The 20,012-nt window shown below is 45.9% G+C and overlaps 1 protein-coding gene and 1 pseudogene across 2 annotated transcripts in view; both read left to right on the forward strand.

The window, feature by feature from the left end:
* Nucleotides 1–3,280: 3,280 nt before the first annotated feature.
* Nucleotides 3,281–4,652, forward strand: LOC117246340 (uncharacterized; annotated as a pseudogene).
* Nucleotides 4,653–7,906: 3,254 nt separating this feature from the next.
* Nucleotides 7,907–20,012, forward strand: part of chst11 (carbohydrate (chondroitin 4) sulfotransferase 11) — a 289,615-nt gene continuing 277,509 nt past the window's right edge. Inside the window, exon 1 of one of the 2 annotated variants that reach the window (XM_033609147.2) lies at nucleotides 7,907–8,099. In XM_033609147.2, coding sequence (XP_033465038.1) covers nucleotides 7,982–8,099 — 118 coding nt within the window. In that variant the 5' untranslated portion in view covers nucleotides 7,907–7,981. The remainder of the gene's footprint in view (nucleotides 8,100–20,012) is intronic. The other variant, XM_033609148.2, reaches the window with a different exon arrangement.

Consider the following 20,012-nt stretch of genomic DNA (forward strand, 5'->3'; position numbering starts at 1 on the left):
ACTTTAAATGTGTCCCCAAGTGGAGTCGCAAAAACCATCAAGCGCTACAACGAAACTGGCACACATGAGGACCGACCCAGGAAAGGAAGACCAAGAGTCACCTCTGCTTCTGAGGATAAGTTCATCCAAGTCACCAGCCTCAGAATCACAAGTTAACAGCAGCTCAGATCAGAGACCAGATGAATGCCACACAGAGTTCTAGCAGCAGACCCATCTCTAGAACAACTGTTAAGAGGAGACTGCGCCAATCAGGCCTTCATGGTCAAATAGCTGCTAGGAAACCACTGCTAAGGAGAGGCAACAAGCAGAAGAGATTTGTTTGGGCCAAGAAACACAAGGAATGGACATTAGACCAGTGGAAATCTGTGCTTTGGTCTGATGAGTCCAAATTTGAGATCTTTGGTTCCAACCGCCGTGTCTTTGTGAGACGCAGAAAAGGTGAACGGATGGATTCCACATGCCTGGTTCCCACTGTGAAGCATGGAGGAGGAGGTGTGATGGTGTGGGGGTGTTTTGCTGGTGACACTGTTGGGGATTTATTCAAAATTGAAGGCACACTGAACCAGCATGGCTACCACAGCATCCTGCATCGACATGTCATCCCATCCGGTTTGCGTTTAGTTGGACGATCATTTATTTTTCAACAGGACAATGACCCCAAACACACCTCCAGGCTGTGTAAGGGCTATTTGACCAAGAAGAAGAGTGATGGAGTGCTGCGGCAGATGACCTGGCCTCCACAGTCACCGGACCTGAACCCAATCGAGATGGTTTGGGGTGAGCTGGACCGCAGAGTGAAGGCAAAGGGGCCAACAAGTGCTAAACACCTCTGGGAACTCCTTCAAGACTGTTGGAAAACCATTTCAGGTGACTACCTCTTGAAGCTCATGGAGAGAATGCCAAGAGTGTGCAAAGCAGTAATCAGAGCAAAGGGTGGCTATTTTGAAGAAACTAGAATATAAAACATGTTTTCAGTTATTTCACCTTTTTTTGTTAAGTACATAACTCCACATGTGTTCATTCATAGTTTTGATGCCTTCAGTGAGAATCTACAATGTAAATAGTCGTGAAAATAAAGAAAACGCATTGAATGAGAAGGTGTGTCCAAACTTTTGGCCTGTACTGTACATATACCAGCACAGCTCTACCACAGGCCTCTCAGATCTCTCGAACATTGGCGACCCTACATAGGCTATCTCAGCAAGTGTGTTTTTTGTGCATACTCACCGATGGATCACGTGTTGCAAGTCAACCTGTCCAAGTCTGACTCCGACGACTTGTACGACTCCCTGTTCGAGCCAGGTGATCCTCTGACCCTGTCTCAGCAGTCTGCAGGTAGCCGAAACTCCCAGGGGAGACGGCTGCGCTCTGTGGTCCACATCCCTCAGTCTTGCCGTGGTTCTCCGTCGGGCTCCATCAACGAGATCGCCCCAACTCCATGCCGCGTCCACAACTGTGGGAGCCAGCGGCGGTCTTCTCCTCCTCCTTCCCGAAGCGGTGCAGCGTCTCGTCGACCTCGCCGCTCCCGCGGCGCTCCGTCACGCTCCACTCAGCCATCTCCACCATGTCCACGTCCACAGCAAGAGCCCGACATCAGAGATTGGACCATCGCCCGGCTCCAGCGGTTCCTGAGGGCAAAAAACATCCCCTTTCACCGCAGCGACAACAAGTCCAGGCTGTTCCAGCTCTATTCAGCCGCCGTCCAGGCTCCCGAGGCCACAGCTCCTTCTCCCAAGCTGGCCGCACTTCCGGGTCGCCCTTCGAGGCCTACTCCCGCCAGCGTCACCGTCGGTGACGTCACGGCGCCTCCACCACTCCAGCCGGAGCAGCCTCTCTCATTCATTCCCCCAGCCGGGGGTCAGGTCGTATCACCCCCTGTGCCTGCTCCCTCAGACGCAGATATGTCACGCGCAATATCTGCCTTCTTCTCCTCCCTGTCTCGCAGGCCTCCACTCTCACCCCGTGCACACACATCCTCCATCCCCATATCCCTTTCCTCTACCCTTCCTTCCAACTATCCTGTTCCGGCTGGCATCGCAGCCCAGGAGCCCCGTCCTGCAGCACAACAGGCTCCTCCAGCGGGTGTTTCACTGCCTTCCACTCTCTTTCCGACGTGTCTCTCCTTACCCCTCCCCTACCCCCCCCCCACCCCCTCCCTTCCCCAACACCCTAATGTTTTTTCCTCTGCTGCCGTCTACACTCTAGCCACAGCCACACCACCAGCTGTGGCCTCTGCCATTCACCGCCCCTCACCCGTCTCGCACTCACTGCACCAGCAAATACTGTCCGGTAATTATGTAGACCTAGCCCAGCTCATTCAAGCCATCTTTTTTCGACAGTAGTCAACCCAGGGAACTGCAGACCGTCCTCGGTCCAGTTCTATTAAAGCAGTCACTGCCAACCAGGTCCAAAGACTTGACTCCTGTCGAGTTTGCGCTAGCTTTCTCCCTTTTTCGCAATGTCATCTGCTCTGCTTTTCCTCGCCGTCGATCAGAGCTGGACGACTATCTGTCCATCGTGTTGGACATGGCTTTGCATTTCGGGGGGACGGGATTTTATACCTACCATGTCCAATTTGCCGCACAAGCAGCCGGCCGGTTGCAGCAGCTAAACCAGGGGACATACTGGGGGGCCCTCGATTCAGAAATATACTGCTGCATTTTCGCAGCTCGTTCCTCCCTCTCCTGCGACTTATGTGGCGCCCCTTCTCACCCGGCCTCTGCATGCACTATCATGGCTCCTCCACCGCACTCCCACCCCACCACTCCACGCAATGCCCCGATCTTCGACCGTCTGTCTTCCGCTGCACCCCCCCCCTCCTGTCATCCCCAGAGCCAAGGACGCACGTCCCACTGTCAATGTGCCGGTGCCAAAGGGCGTCGACAAGCGAGGACGGCCGATCCTCTATCAGGGCGGCAGGATGGTGTGCAATAATTTCAATCAGTGGGGTTGCAACTCGTCCGGCTGCCGTCTCCTGCACGTCTGCTCCTTCTGCGGGGGCGCCAGGACCACCTGCCCCCACAATCCCACCAACACAGCAGCATGACTAGAACGTCACCTCGGCACGCCCATAAAGGTACGTGCACTCGCTGCTGCTCTCAGTGACCACCCTGATAAGCAGTTTGTCGATTTTCTCATCTCTGGCTTCACTCACGATTTTCACCCTGGCACGGAGGTGCTTCCTGATTCTTCCCACACATGTCACAATCTTCAATCCGCTCTTACGGAGCCCGACACTGTTGACACATTACTGGCAAAAGAAGTCACGGAGGGATTTATGATGGGCCCTTTCGATCATCCTCCTTTCTCCGTATTCCGTATCAGTCCCATCGGTGTCGCCACACGCAAATACTCGGGGAAAAAGAGGCTGATCATTGACCTGTCATCCCCACACAGCTCCGACATCCCGAGCATCAACAGCCTTATTCCTAGCCCGGATTTCTCCATGCAGTACGCCACCATTGACCACACCATGGCACTGATTCGTCTGGCGGGACACAGAGCATGGCTGTCTAAGGCTGATATCACTAGCACATTCAAGGTCTTGCCCATTCACCCCGACTTCTGGTGTTATTTCGGTGTCTGCTGGAAGGGGGCTTACTACTTCTCCGTGCATCTCACTTTCGGCTGCAAGAGCAGTCCCAAAATCTTTGACTCTTTATCCGAGGCTCTATGCTGGATCCTCTCTAACAATTACAGGCTCCCCTACGTCCTTCATCTCCTTGACGATTTTCATGTCGTGACTCCCCCATCCTCACCTCCTCGCCACGGTCTCACTACACTTACGTCTGCATTTTCCGACCTCGTTGTCCCTCTGTCCAAAGACAAAACTTCAGGACCTGGCACATCTATCGAGTTTCTGGGCATCACTCTGGACTCAATGTCATTCCAGGCTTCACTGCCCTTGGAGAAAGTGCAGCGCATCTCGCTGCTCTTGTCTAATTATCTTCTGACAGACAGGTGCACCAAACGCCAGCTGCTCGCTCTCCTCGGCACCTCAATTACGCCATCCGCATAATTCCACAGGCAAAATCTTTTCTTTCTCAACTGCTGACCAAAGCTGCATCCATTCCCTCTCTCCACGACCACGTGGTTCTGGACGACACTTGTAAAACAGAAATGCGCATGTGGCAGCAATTTCTGTCATCCTGGAACGGCATCTCATTCTTCTATGACGACTTCATCACCCATCCCGAGGACATTCAACTCTACACGGACGCGGCTTTGGCGGGTATTACGGGGGGAGGTGGTTTGCTGCCGCTTGGCCCTCCGAGTTCAAGTCCCTCGACACAGAGTCACGCTCTCCCTCGTCTGCTCTGTACGAGCTGTACCCCGTGATCATCGCCACTCTAATCTGGGGGCACGAATGGTCAAAAAAATGCATTAATATTCATTCTGACAACACAGCAGTAGTAGATATAATCAATAAAGGCCGTTCCCGTTCCCCAGCCATCATGCCATTCACCCGCAGACTCACTTTCATCTCCGCTCAGCATCAATTCATCCTCCGCGCGTCTCACATTCCCGGTCACCACAATGCCATTGCTGACTCACTCTCCCGCTTCTCCTTCCAGAAATTCAGATGCTTGGCTCCAGACTCGGATGTCCATCCCACACCAATCCCACCATTTTCAGCAACCATATTCAGCTAAATCCTCATCTGGCAAATCTCACTCACATCTCCCAAGAAACCATCCTTAACAGTTTAGCACCAAGCACGCTATTTGCCTACCTCACCGGCTGGAATTCTTTCAAGAATTACCGCGCCACTTATCATCTACTGTTTCCCTCTCTGAACGCCATGTCCATGTGCAACTTCATCACACACTGTCATACCGTAACAAAGATCCGGGCCTCCAGCATACAAACATATCTAGCTTGTATCAATTTATTCCATAAATTATCCACCGGCCTCCCTTGTCAATCAATCTCGCACGCTTACGTCACCATGCTAATCAAAGGCTTACGAAAGCACGAACCTGACAGCCAGACGCCTCCCTCTCACCTTCGATCTGCTCTGCCGCTGCTTACGCACTCTTCGCTCCGGTTACATCTCTCCCACAGTCGACTTAACACTGGAATCAATGTTTCTACTCGCTTTCTTCGGATTCCTGAGGTGCTCTGAATTCGCTCCAACATCATCTGTCTACGATCCTTCCTGTCATCCCAGTCTATCTGACTTCACCACCCACACTTCAGACTCGCTCATATTTACACTCCGCAGGAGTAAAACTGATCAGTTAGGAGTAACCTTTCCCATCTACATCTTCCACCTCAACTCCTTTCTCAGCCCGCACGAGCCACTGACCAGATACATCCACATTCACCACAAGATCCCCTCTTCCTCACCGAAACAGGGAGGATGGCCACCCATTTCTGGTTCCAGAAACACTTCCATAACATCCTCCGTCTCTCCGGAATTTCATCTGATCATTATTCTTGCCATTCCTTCCGCATCGGTGCCGCCTCCTCAGCCGCCAGATCAGGTATTTCAGACCAAGTCATTCAGGTCCTCGGGCGCTGGTCCTCACAAGCATATCAAACCTACATCCACAATAACCTCAATGATCTCCGTCTAGCGCACGACAGACTAAGCCTTACTTAATCAGACTCTTTTGGGGGCTTCCTAACAGCACGGGCTCATCAGAACATGAGACGGAACCCCCACACTGAGTCTCTCCGCCCACATCTACACCTCACCCAGTCCGACCCTCCGATGACGTCATCTCCATCCCGTTCATTCACCTGCACTCTGCAATCTGCACTCCCCCATTCATCACCACCCCATTCATAACCATTTTCTGACAATCACATCCTTATTAAATCTTTAAACTGCATATCGTTGTGGTGTGGTCCTTGCTAGTGAATACCATTACATTGTTCTCATTTTTCGTCATTTTATGTGCAGGTTTGTCACAGTATGTGCTATTTTTTATTCTTTTTCATTGTCTCTGCCAGCTTTATCTTATTAATTAACTGTAATTAAACTCCTTTTTTGCTGTTAGACATGTGAAACAGTCACAGTATATATTTCCTTCATTTTCATTATTTTCATATGATTTTCTTTGAAGTGTGTGTTTTTTTGTTTGTTTGTTTGTTTCGTGTTTTTTTGAGTGGGCACTACTAACCTGTCATGTAACCTGTGTCATGTTACCTCTTCATGAGTTTTTAAATTGCACACCAGTCCCCAATGCATTTTATACCCCAAATGAAAACTCTTAAGTTAAAACAAGTTGGTCTATTCGTAAATTAGCCTTATGAAGGATTTTTAAATACAGAGTGCCTCGGATGCATTTTTGGACTGCCGACCCATACCATGGACTTTCACACTAAGTCAGCTGGCCAGTCATTGCTTTTTATCCTTATGTGACTATTTGCCCTATCCTTGAAGGGCACCTGAGCTTTTTCAGTCACCTATAGTGTTTTTACCCAGTGCAGCACTGTAATGTTAGCTAGCTCAGTGGTGGCTATAGGTGAGCTAGCAGTAGATGCATGCTTCCATCTGCGCAGTGATACAGATGGCATGTGTAGTTTGGTAGAAAGACAATAGCTCCTACATGAAACTGCTCACAACTGTGGCAAAGTCCTGTGCTGGGTATATATATATATATATATATATATATATATATATATATATGTTCACTTGTACAGGTAAAAATGAACTACACAGGGACGGGCAGAGGGTAATGAAAATGACATCAAAATCACTATTATCAAGCCCCAATTCCTTTTATTTTGACAGTCAGTGACACAAGTTGAACCTCTGACCCATCATTACATTCGTCACTGTCGTGAAGGACTTCAGCAGTGAAACTCTACAGCCCGAGGATGAGGTGGCAGCCTACATCGAGTTCAAGACACCCAAGGAGGATCCTTCTGGGGTTTCATGATGGTGGAAGGAGCATGCTAAAATGTTACCTAACCTGGCAGTGATTGCGCAGAATGTTTTCACCATCCCACCATCAAGCGCAGCCAGTGAAAGAGACTTTTCCTCCCCTGGATTTGTAAATCAAGAACGGAGAGCCCAGTTTAATGTGAGTGACTGTAGCCTGTGTGTTTAATCACAGGTGTGGGTCAGGTCACGGGACTTTTATTAACGAGTGCAGGTGGGTGCAGTTTTTCTGGTACTGAGCTTTACGGGTATGGGCGGGTGTGGGTTTTCAAAAATGGACCCGCACAGGATTCTGGTCTGTAGACTATCTTGAGTAACTGGGTCATGATTTCTGGAACGAGATATTGCTGTTGAGTTTTTCAAATGTATTTTTGGTGCTTTGAGCACCACAAGCTGATTGCCATCTTGTTCCATTGTGTTGGAAAGAAGACAGACATCTCTGTGGACAGTATCTCCAACACCTGGAAACTGACACCAAAACTATCAAGACTGATAAGTAGCACTGCAGGTAAGGGGATAATTATGTATTTTTGATTTTGGGGTGAACTGGCCCTTTAAATACATTTTGCTGATGATATTTACTTTGACTTGAGTAGAAATTTAAACGCAGGACTTTTACTTATAGCTAATGAAGTATGTTTATTTTGTTGTATTTGGCTACAACTTTTACTTAAATAAAGGATCTGAGTCTTTTACCACTGGAAAAAAAACACCTGGACAATCTGATGCAGTTATACCTCTCTCTACCTGTGGAAAATATGGCAACTACTTCGTTTTTTTTTCTGTTTCTGTCTGTGTGTAAAACGTTTTTAAGACTGGTTAAATTACAGGTTTTAATGTGATGCTGTTGAGTGGAAGCCCACATCTGGACGCGCTCATTCTCTCAGAGTCGAGGTGGCATCTCGTGAACCCCCCCCCCCCCCCCCCCCCCCCCGGCAGCTCGGAAGTGGTACGCTCCATGTTGGATGGGTTCAGCTCATTGACTGGCGGACTATGCACATCAGTACCGCCAGAGCCACGGAGCTTTCAGCAGAGCGGCCCTTTATTCCCCCACAAGGCGAGCAGCACCCGCAGCCTCTCCGTCCCGTCATGAAACAGACTCTGAGTGAACTGATGAGAATGAGCAGGATATGCCGGATGGTATTTGCCACTTGTTTGGGATCAATAATTCTGGTCATCTTTTATTTCCAAAGTATGTTCCAACCAGGTAGGATCTCCCTCCTCTCTCTCTCACTCTCTCTCTCTCTCTCTCTCTCTCTCGTGTGTCGGTGTGTGTGTGTGTGTGTGTGTGTGTAGCTATGTGTGTGATGTATTGCATCTTGTCTGGCAGCCTCCTGGCATGTTGACACATCGATTTGTTACGGTAGTACTGTAACGCAGCGGATAAATAATTGATGCACTCCGTGCATCCAGCCGGAGTCCACCGTTTGAAATCAATCTTTCGTGGGGCACATTTTGTGTTGATTAATTGTCTTGTTGCGCTTTTGAACGGCTTTTGTTGAGCGGGTCTTTCTTGGTGGAAGTCTGGGGTTTAGGTGTGATTGGATGTGTGAGCAGCCAGGCGCCTTTCCTTCGCTTCCCCTCAGCTGACAAGTGGCACGGAGATGGCAGGGCTGGCTTTTTGTCTTTGCTGAAACGTGGCTTGGCGACGGGAATCGGTGCATGGGCGGCACGGGGGTTTGGCAACGTGGGCAGGCTGAAGCGATCCACATTTGATCCACCTAGAGATTGTCACAATGAGAGCAAAGACCAAGCTATAATGGGAAAATCAATTTGGAGTCCACACCTAAAAATAAAGCATATGTATGGAGCATTTAAAGCCGATGTCCCCTCTACTCTGTGCGTGCCTGGAGAGCCGTTTAACATTTTATCACGCAACAAAGAAAATTCTCTCCGCGCTACCCAGCGGGGGTTCCCAAGGGGGCATTTGCACCCAATTATATTAAATCAGGAGATCTGAAATGTTGCTTTGCCAAACCCTCTTTACTGAATCAACGCCCCTGGATGGATGTGAAACGCGTGCGTTGTACGGAAGTTATCTGTGCACCAAAATCACACAACCCTGCATTCAGACGCGCAAAGGAGGAGCGCGCCGACCGACTTACAGTACAACAGGTTCACTGTACAGCGCAAAGGGAAAAAAACATCTGAGTCTTTGCTTTCCATTAACAGAAACAGAATCATTCCCGAGCAGAAATGTTAATCCCTTAATGCTGCTGTTGGAGACAGTGTGTCTGCAGTGATCAGTGACTGATCTGAGATAGTCTCTATCATGCTTTATGGTATTTTACATCTTTAATTCTATGATTCTGCAGGTTGCAGTATCCATCCAAAGTCGATGCTCTGGTGTTAGTTTATAGGTGGTGATGTGGAAGCAGAGAAAAGTGAAACTGGAATGGATCTGAGTAATTGGGCTGCTGGTATAACAGAGGGATGAAACATAAACTAGTATGAGTATCAGAAACATACAAGAGTATCATCCACACCGGCATGAAATCAGAGCAGACGTACTGTCACATCTCTGATCAGGAGCTGTTTATCTGGAGATACAGCGGCTCTCTCTGTGAGTCACTGCTGTTGCTGCTGGCAGCGGTGGACAAGTGAGATTTCTAATCCCTGCAGAGACAATTACCATGATACACCTCCTCAAGAACCTAGAGTGAGTTAAATGGCCAGACTGAACTGTACACTCTAAAAAATGATTCATAGAGTTAGTGGATAATGCTTAAAATAAATAAGTTTTTTTTAGCATAAAAATGATCTCTGTTACATTAAAGTCTATTAGTCAGTTGATATTTAAGAAGTTGGCCAAAATCAAAAACATTTTTGACATGTTTGAGCAGGATTGACTAAAAATAATAAGTTTCTATATCAACATTTCTTCCTCTTTTCTGATCACTGTGTGTGTAAGAATCTCATTAAATGACTAAATCAATCTTTGGAAAGGGTTTGAACAGAGGGTATCAAACCTTTTGTGTGTCAGCAACTGTTAAACATATCAAAAATTGGACCACATTCTGCACTGTTGACACTGGCTTTAATTCCAGACCCCACTGCTGTACATGAACAAGTAGAATAGTTGCAAAATCAACCTTGTTCATTCATTCATTCATTCATACATTATCTGTAACCGCTTATCCTGATACAGGGTCACTGGGGGGCTGGACCCTATCCCAGCTGATATTGGGTGAGAGGCAGGTTACACCCTGGACATGTCACCAGACTATCCCAGGGCTGACACATACAGACAGACAACCATTCACACTCACATTCACACTTTCTTATGCAATTTAGAGTCACCAATTAACCTGCATGTCTTTGGACTGTAGGAGGAAGATTGAGAACCAGGAGAAAACCCACGCTGATGCGGTGAGAACATGCAAACTCTACACAGAGGGGCCCCAGTCGGCTGGTGGATTTGAACCTTGAACCCTCTTATTGTGAGGCAACAGCACTGCCTATCTCAACCGTGTTTCCCTTTTATGTTGAAGTTTGAATCCTGTTGCAGGAACTTTATGCAGAGTGAGACCTCTGCTCTCTTGTACATCATTTAATGAGCTTTCAGGCAGGGAATTGATTATAAAAACTGAACCAAGACTCCATAAAACCCCTGTCATGGACCCCTGGATCCTGCTTCCAGAGTGGTGCCAATCTTCACAGGCATTGCATCAGCTTCTGCCCCAACACAGACACACACAGACACACAGACACACACTCACACACACACACACAAAGTATGTTTTATTCTGTTGTGGTGATGACAGGGTGCTGTGTCCAGGATGTTATGACTGAAGAGGAGGTGTCTAAAACAGGGTGTTTGTGAAGGAGCTGGGATGGAAGTTTTAATGCTACAGTGTGTATTTATGTGTGATTACACAGGTGAGACGGATACTAGTGAGTAGTGTGTGCATTATTTGCTTACTTTACAACCCTTCTTCTTATCTCTACCTCAGTTTATTTACCGTCTTTTGGAATGACTACATTCCTCTTTCATAATCCCCTATCCTATTATTTTATTCCTGTTTTTACTCTCCCTTTTCTTCCTACACACATGGCAGTGCCATCGTTGGCCATCAGATAAACTTCCAGGCAGCCTCTTTCTGCTTCAGGCATGTTTAACAGCCCTGAGAATCCTGTCTGGCCTCCCAGTGTAAACTCTCACCTCTCCTTCAGGACCTATGGGGTTATGACCTCTTGTAAAAGAGACAGAGGAGGGGGGAGACACAGTAGTGTCCCGCTGTGGCCTTAACAAACACACAATACACACACAGAGCGTGAGGTTTAAAGACTTGCAGTATATTTCAAATAAAAGAGAAACTGAAGTGTTAAGATTTTGACTTCTCATCTTCTCTGCATCCACTGCATCTCAGAAGCGCCACCATCTGGTGTGGAAGCTGGAGAGTGAACTGACTTGGAGAGAAATTAGCCTGCAGCGCTGCATTCAACAGCAGTTTGAGAGGATGCCAAATTACATTTAGTGAGGAGTGTACTGCCAGCCTGGGTCAAAGCAGGCAGAAATCATGGCAGTAGTGAAAACATTATTTAAGCTGATTCTCATGCTCGGTGTCCAGTTAAGCTATTTGTAACCATGTGTTAAATGGAATATGCCAACTTTTGTTAAATAGTGCTGTTGGTGGGGTAGCAACCAGCAGTGTCCTGAACCAGTGGAAGAAATCTTTTCTAGGGGTGGCCAGATGGGGCCCCAGTAAAACTTCAGGGGGTGGTACACCAAAACCAAAAGCCAAATATAAATTTTAGGTCTTTGATTATGCTGTTTAAGTGTTGTGCATAGTTGAAAACTATATTAATATGGAAGTAAAGGAATCGCATACTGATATATTTTGATTTCTTATTTTACAATTAATATTATTAATTATCAGGTGTTTACAGACTAATACCAGCTTTGTGGTTGCAAAATGCAGTCATGGTCTGAAGCCCTGCAGGTACAATGCCATGCTCACACACTGTAACCCTGGATAGAGTTTGGATAGGCAGGGGAGCACATACAGTACAGGCCAAAAGTTTGGACACACCTTCTCATTCAATGCGTTTTCTTTATTTTCATGACTATTTACATTGTAGATTCTCACTGAAGGCATCAAAACTATGAATGAACACATGTGGAGTTATGTACTTAACAAAAAAAGGTGAAATAACTGAAAACATGTTTTATATTCTAGTTTCTTCAAAATAGCCACCCTTTGCTCTGATTACTGCTTTGCACACTCTTGGCATTCTCTCCATGAGCTTCAAGAGGTAGTCACCTGAAATGGTTTCCACTTCACAGGTGTGCCTTATCAGGGTTAATTAGTGGAATTTCTTGCTTTATCAATGGGGTTGGGACCATCAGTTGTGTTGTGCAGAAGTCAGGTTAATACACAGCCGACAGCCCTATTGGACAACTGTTAAAATTCATATTATGGCAAGAACCAATCAGCTAACTAAAGAAAAACGAGTGACCATCATTACTTTAAGAAATGAAGGTCAGTCAGTCCGGAAAATTGCAAAAACTTTAAATGTGTCCCCAAGTGGAGTCGCAAAAACCATCAAGCGCTACAACGAAACTGGCACACATGAGGACCGACCCAGGAAAGGAAGACCAAGAGTCACCTCTGCTTCTGAGGATAAGTTCATCCGAGTCACCAGCCTCAGAAATCGCAAGTTAACAGCAGCTCAGATGAGAGACCAGATGAATGCCACACAGAGTTCTAGCAGCAGACCCATCTCTAGAACAACTGTTAAGAGGAGACTGCACGAATCAGGCCTTCATGGTCAAATAGCTGCTAGGAAACCACTGCTAAGGAGAGGCAACAAGCAGAAGAGATTTGTTTGGGCCAAGAAACACAAGGAATGGACATTAGACCAGTGGAAATCTGTGCTTTGGTCTGATGAGTCCAAATTTGAGATCTTTGGTTCCAACCGCCGTGTCTTTGTGAGACGCAGAAAAGGTGAACGGATGGATTCCACATGCCTGGTTCCCACTGTGAAGCATGGAGGAGGAGGTGTGATGGTGTGGGGGTGTTTTGCTGGTGACACTGTTGGGGATTTATTCAAAATTGAAGGCACACTGAACCAGCATGGCTACCACAGCATCCTGCAGCGACATGCCATCCCATCCGGTTTGCGTTTAGTTGGACGATCATTTATTTTTCGACAGGACAATGACCCCAAACACACCTCCAGGCTGTGTAAGGGCTATTTGACCAAGAAGGAGAGTGATGGAGTGCTGCGGCAGATGACCTGGCCTCCACAGTCACCGGACCTGAACCCAATCCAGATGGTTTGGGGTGAGCTGGACCGCAGAGTGAAGGCAAAGGGGCCAACAAGTGCTAAACACCTCTGGGAACTCCTTCAAGACTGTTGGAAAACCATTTCAGGTGACTACCTCTTGAAGCTCATGGAGAGAATGCCAAGAGTGTGCAAAGCAGTAATCAGAGCAAAGGGTGGCTATTTTGAAGAAACTAGAATATAAAACATGTTTTCAGTTATTTCACCTTTTTTTGTTAAGTACATAACTCCACATGTGTTCATTCATAGTTTTGATGCCTTCAGTGAGAATCTACAATGTAAATAGTTATGAAAATAAAGAAAACGCATTGAATGAGAAGGTGTGTCCAAACTTTTGGCCTGTACTGTATGATGTATCATGTTTGTTGTGGTGACATAAAAAAACATGACGACTGAAGACCAGCATCAGTGAGCTCCTGGATAGTCTGTGGTGGTACTTGGCGGATGCACCAATACATTACGTTCCATAGGGGCTCAATTGGATTTAGGCCAGAGGAATGAGAGGGCCAGCCAATTGCATCAATGCCTTCGCAGTGTTTCCCCTAGGTTTACAGCTTTGGGGGCAGAGCTGGCTCTAGCCAGTTCGGTGCCCTGGGCAGGATTAGGGTTCATCTCAGTTTAACATATTTTTTTTTTGAAGGGGGATTAGCTATTCCAGCTTTAATATGTCCTGTAGACAACTTGAATAAATATTGATAGTTGCACTATACTTTGATTTGAGGCCATATTTCCTCCGTAAATTGTATTTGTCATCAAATATATTTTATTGTGCTACTTTTACCATAATAACAGAAGTATGTAAAACAGATTTTAATAATAGATACTGTTGGTATTCTTGAATGGACTCCTTTTAAAAAAGTCAAATATGTGGCAATATTGCATTCAAATGAAAATTGGGATCTGTGCGCAAGCTACAGTTCCCATTTTTTTCTGTCACTATGGAGGTTTAGAAATGTTTAAAGGCTTGGGCAACTTATTGACATTGTAAAAATAGACTTTCATAGCCTCCATGTGTGGACAAATGGACAAAAATATTCCAGATGTACAGGCCATGATGAGTTGCATGTGTAAGTGATGTGAATATTGTGATATTATTAATTGATATATTTGATAGAAACAACAAAAATGCTTCTGGATTTGGCCATATTTACATTAGAAACATGACTGCAGCAGTAACATACAATTACAGAACTCACCTGATTCAGGCTGTGTCTCACTGGAAGTCATGAGGTAGTGAGTAATGTGTTGAATCCAGCCATGCTGCTGCTTGTTGCGTGACTTGCAGCTGTATTCAAACATACAGTACATCCATACTGTTACATCACTTCATGAAGTCTGTTGTGTCATTCTACTTCATATAAAGTAGGCACTGTACAAATAGACTTTATTTTATTTGACCTACATTTACTGTAATTAGTAACAAGGTTAAACTGGAACATTCAACAGTAACAATAATGACATTATAATAATAATATTAATAACAACAACAAAAATAATGATAAAAATGACAACATAGCAGTGTATCAGAGGCCACAAATAATTGACTAAACTTACATTCTTCATCGAGCGGAGATGTCAGAGAAGGCCCCTCTGCAGCAGCTCCTTGGGTTTTCTCGTTCAAATATTTTCTCAGTGCATCTGGACAGATGTAGAGTAGATTTACCTATTACTGTACAGTACAAGCAAAACATGTAGCTGCAGCAGACAGACTACTACTTGCACCAGTGATGTGTTCGACATAACATAAATTATCTAGTTGTGATTTTGCATTACTAAAGTAAAAGAGGTTGCACTGCAGTTACATAGTCACACATTAGTTTTACAGTTGTCCCTATTTGTTATCGAATTTCAGCACAGTATCTAATGTGCTAAGTAAGAGGAGGAGCACTAAGCAGCCAGTAGTTCACCAGATAAAAACAGCAATAAACCAGCTCAACAGCTTAATTCAATCCTTGGCAGCGATCACATCATTATCTACAGTGGCATTATTAGGCAACTTTGCTGTATTTCAGCTTTGCAAGCTGCTAGCCCGTACAAATGAAAAGTCAAACGGCATTTTTTAATGTTATAAAAGACGACATACTTCGATACTGGGACCTCCGCCTCCACTTTTCTCCGCTTTCTGTATGTTGCACCTGAGGGCTCTGAGGTCTTTTCATGATGATAACCCAATAATTTGACAAATTTTGACCTACCTACAACAACCTACCTAAATGAGATGCGTACAGATAATTCGTCCCACCCCCCTCGCTTACAGTGACGTGACTGAGCACGGTGCAAGACAGGTTCAGGGCCAGGTCAAATAATGACAAACAACAGGGGGGTTGTTGTTGTTTACTTTTTCTTTATTTGTTCTTTTTTTTTTTCAAGACAGAGCATGAGGAAAGGGCGACAGTCGGGGCTGCAAATTATTACTAGTATTTATTTTATTTTATTTATTCTGTTTTATTTTATTTTTTGAGGGTTTGCAGCTGCGCCCCCGCCAGCATGTGGCGCCCTAGGTGACCGCCTATATGGCTTATGCCAAGAGCCGGCCCTGTTTGGGGGGGGTTAACAAATCAAAAACGTGTCTGTGTGTCAGTATGTGTGCATATGTGCATCGGGGCGATACAGAGAGCAGAGGAGAATTGTAAATGCGCGACCATGTAGAGACAGAAATGAGATGCCGTCGTGTAAATAAAAAGATATCAAAAGGCTACTTTGTTTAAAGGCCCCGCCCCGCCCCCCCAATATGATGGTAAGGGAAACACTGCTTCATCATCCAGGAACTGCCTACACATTCTGGCCACATGAGGCCAGGCTTTGTCCTGTACCAGGAGGAACCCAGCACCGGTATAAGGTCTGACAACCGCTCTGAGGATTCCATTCCGGTATCTAACAGCAGTCAGGGTACCGTTGACGTCTGTGCAACCCTACAAGGATATGCCCCCCGGACCATCACTGACCCACCGCCAAACCAGTCATGCTGGATAATGTTATAGGCAGCATAACATTCACTGCAGCATCCCCAGACTCTTTCATGCCTGTCACACGTGCTTAGTGTGAACCTGTTCTCATCTGTGAAGAGAGCGGGGCACCAGTGGCGGACCTGCCAATTCTGGTGGCCAATCAAGTTATTGGCCACCAGCTATGGGCTATGAGCACAGGTCCCACTAAGAGGACGTCAGGCCCTCATGCCACCCTCATGGAGTCTGTTTCTGACAGTTTGGTCAGAAACATTGAAACATAAGGTAATTTTGTAGGGCTCTGGCAGTGCTTGTCCTGTTCCTCCTCACACAGGTGGACTACCTGAGCAAACTGATTGGGTTGCAGGTACCGCCTCATGCACAAGAACATATCCAGCATTTGGAAAAAGAAAAAAACTAATCTGACAAAACGATTGCTGGCGTCATAGAGAGCTCACATTAGAGTATCACTCAAGTTATTCAAGATGCTTACTGACAGTTACTCTGCCTGCCTGAAATACTGAGTCATGAGCAGCAAAAAGTTTTTTTCCAAATTGAACACAGGGGTTTTGAAAGCAAATTGCAGCATACAATAGATTGCCTGTACTGCTCACATTGCTGCACATTGCTGCAGACTCACAAACACAGCCTGCTGGTGAAACATGGGTCATTGTGCCAAATGGAGGTTGTCACGCTTGTTGTTATATTTCAGCTGAGAGAGCCGGCTGGTTTAGTTTAGCCGCTGCTCGCTGACAGCTGTGAGCGAGGATCTGTGCCCTTCCACCTCAGTCTTGTCTCTGTGAATTCATTTTAAGCCTAAGGTTACTGTGTGCCTGTGACACATCCAGTCTGTCTCATCAGTCTGAGAGTCTGCTGCTCCTTTAAAGGCATTGTTACTGCTGACATCAGCGCGGCTAATAAGGCAGTTTGCTCTGTGGGTTGGTTGTTTGGTTTCTTTGTGAAGTGCCTCTGGGATATTTCAGAGTCTGTGTGTGTGTGTGTGTGTGTACTTGTGTCTGTCCTGAGACTGCAGCTCTGTTCAGCTACTGTATTGTGCCATTTTTCAGCCTGTGAGTGGTAACCTTTTTGTGCACCCAGGCCTCAAGGTTGCACGCTCACATTTCATGTCTCCCACAAAGGCCTTGTACATGTGATGCAGTCAGCTGCGCTCAGAGACACACCTGAGTGACCTCGTTTGAAATCCGAACATGGTATTTTTGGCTGGAATGCAGCAAAGAAAGGGCCAGCCCTATAAACACAAAAAGTCTGTCACCACCAGCCCATTCTACACAGAGATGGCACTGCAGAGCTTCTTTCTCCTTCCCTTCTGTACGCCTTCTTTGCATTTTTACACAAAACAGCAGCATTATTCTGCTCCAGTGTGTGATTTTAGACAGCATGCTGGCATCACGAAAGCAAAAGAGACGTGATATGTAACACAACAGAGTTAGCTTCTAGTGTGACGTGTAAAATATGCATCGGCAGCGCTTTATAAACAATAACAATGGCATGACATGGTAATAACAATAATTTACCTTCCCTGTTATATGGCATCTGATCTTGTCCTCTGCTCAGAGGGTAAGGAGCTCCTGGACCTCATTGTTTTCCCAATTTGCGGACATTATCAGCTGCTGCTGTTCTTCTTCTTTGAGTTAGCTGCCAACTGCTTTCTATATCTCCTGCCATAGGTTGCACATATAACACGTAGTCAAAATGTCCCACCCCTCCTGACCATGATCCCATCCTGCCGACTGTCCTGTTTATACAGATGTCACTTCGGTGCTGTTACCACCTCCAGTGTTGGCTTAAAGGCGAGACAAGTCTGTCCCCCCATTCCATGATTGTACCTTTTACACAACATGGCAAGGTGGAATAATAGCGTGAAATTTCTGCCTTGAAGAGGCAGTGTAAAAATAGCTACCAGTGTTTCCCCTACCATTATATTAGGGGGGCGCACCACACAGACACGTGCGCTCACACATGCAGCTTGGACCGCATTTTTCTGACCAAACCAGACCCGAGTCTGAGACAATTATAACCGAGCCTTGTCCGAACCTTACTGACTTTCTGATTTTTGAGTCCGAACCTGACGAAGTTTGTTACCTGACATAGTTTTTGTTATGGGCTGTATGTAAATGACCATCAAACGATTGCTGTTACACACAGTAAAACACGCCGCTCGCACAGCAGCGCAGCACAGCACTGTACACACACTCAATTGAAGCGGAGCCTGTGTTGCATTCAGGCGTTACGTGAATAACAAATTCCAGCGCTTGAATAGACCATAGCAGCATGTTAAGTGGGCCAAACCCAAACTGAACCCGAGCAGGGGAAACACTGGCCACTGAGTAACTGATAAAGTTACGCCATTGGTTGGTCAAGTTACAGTTTCTCCATTGGCTGTTACTCTTTCAAAATGAGCAAGTGCATCATCATTTCAGCTGGTAACACCTTTGCCTCCACAATCAGTCATCTAATCCACCTCCTCAGTACATTAAGGTTGTTACTGCACAACACGTTTGCTACTCTGACCACAAAGCTTGACACCGAAGGCTTTGTTTATGAAATTGAGTAGGAGCTACTGCGGCTTCCAAATAAGTTCAAAAATAGCCACCCACAGACGTCATAATGGGAGATATGTTCAATTAGCTGTCTTTGGTTTAATTGTACTCACTGTTTTGGTGATCCAGGTTGCTTTGGTTGGTTTAAGAGTTGATTTATTTGCAGGATGTATGACGAGTTGCAGGATGACACTATAAACTGATTGTCTTGACTACTGTGTTAAAACAAAAACAAAAATCCCCTAACAAACATTCCCCAAATAAACAGGCCTTTACAAAAACAAATGTCAAGTCATTGGGGTATTAAATGATTTCATCAAACAATAAACTAAGATTAACCAAACACACAGCAGTTAAAGACTGTAACCCTGTAACGTCATTCACGCTCCACACTTACTTCAGCACACCTGCCTTTAAAGGGAAATTTCAGTTTATTTCAACCCATCTCCTATCGTCCTAAATTTGTTTCAAGTGACTAGTGACATAGAAATAATAGTTAGCATCTTAGCCGTTAGCCTAGATACAGCCGGGGCGCATTAGTAGCGTCAGATCTGTTAAAACGTAAGTGAACGGGCATACCTTCAAGTGCAAAGTTAGTCCACTAAACAAGCTTTTTTCCACAAAGACCGCCTCATATCGTTAGGATAAATGGAGGACGAGACACCTCCACCTGGAGTAACGCTAGTATCCAGCTGGGCTTTATCTAGAGCTGGCAAGATATATTTCGGCCGTGCTTTGGAAAGCAGAGCTAGAGGAGTAAACAAACACGGCACCACACCGGTAAGGTAAGACAACATGTTTACATGTCGTTTTCTATATGTTCTATGACATTTATCCTAACGATATGAGGCCGTCTTTGTGGAAAAAAGCTTGTTTAGTAGGTGTCATGTGCGTAAGTGTCATGTAAACGTACTGATAGTCACTGTCATGTCCGTTTAAGAAACCTCACGCTGGATGTCCACTCGATCCGTTGCGTGCGTGATTTGGCCGCGCCGCGGACTTGTTCCGTCCTGTCAATGTTCACTGGGAACTTTGACGTTCCATTTTGATGTCATGTTGATGTAGCGATGTGAAATACGATCCAGTGTTTTCATGGATGTTTTATTTTGAAAATTGACCGGAACGCCTTTTCTGCGCCTGACTTTCTGTTTGACTCATTTGGTCTGTGCAAATTGACACGTATTCCACCATCGCCAAGTCCTTCTCTTTTTTTTTTTTTTTACGTCCAGCCCATTGTGTGGCTTGACCGGACCACATACTATTCTCAGAAAGAAAGTGTAGGTCTTGTGGGGCTACCCTGAACTTCATGCTACTCCGTCCTTCCCT

This window comes from Epinephelus lanceolatus, chromosome 23, assembly GCF_041903045.1.
Source record: "Epinephelus lanceolatus isolate andai-2023 chromosome 23, ASM4190304v1, whole genome shotgun sequence".
Taxonomy (NCBI): Eukaryota; Metazoa; Chordata; class Actinopteri; order Perciformes; family Serranidae; genus Epinephelus; species Epinephelus lanceolatus.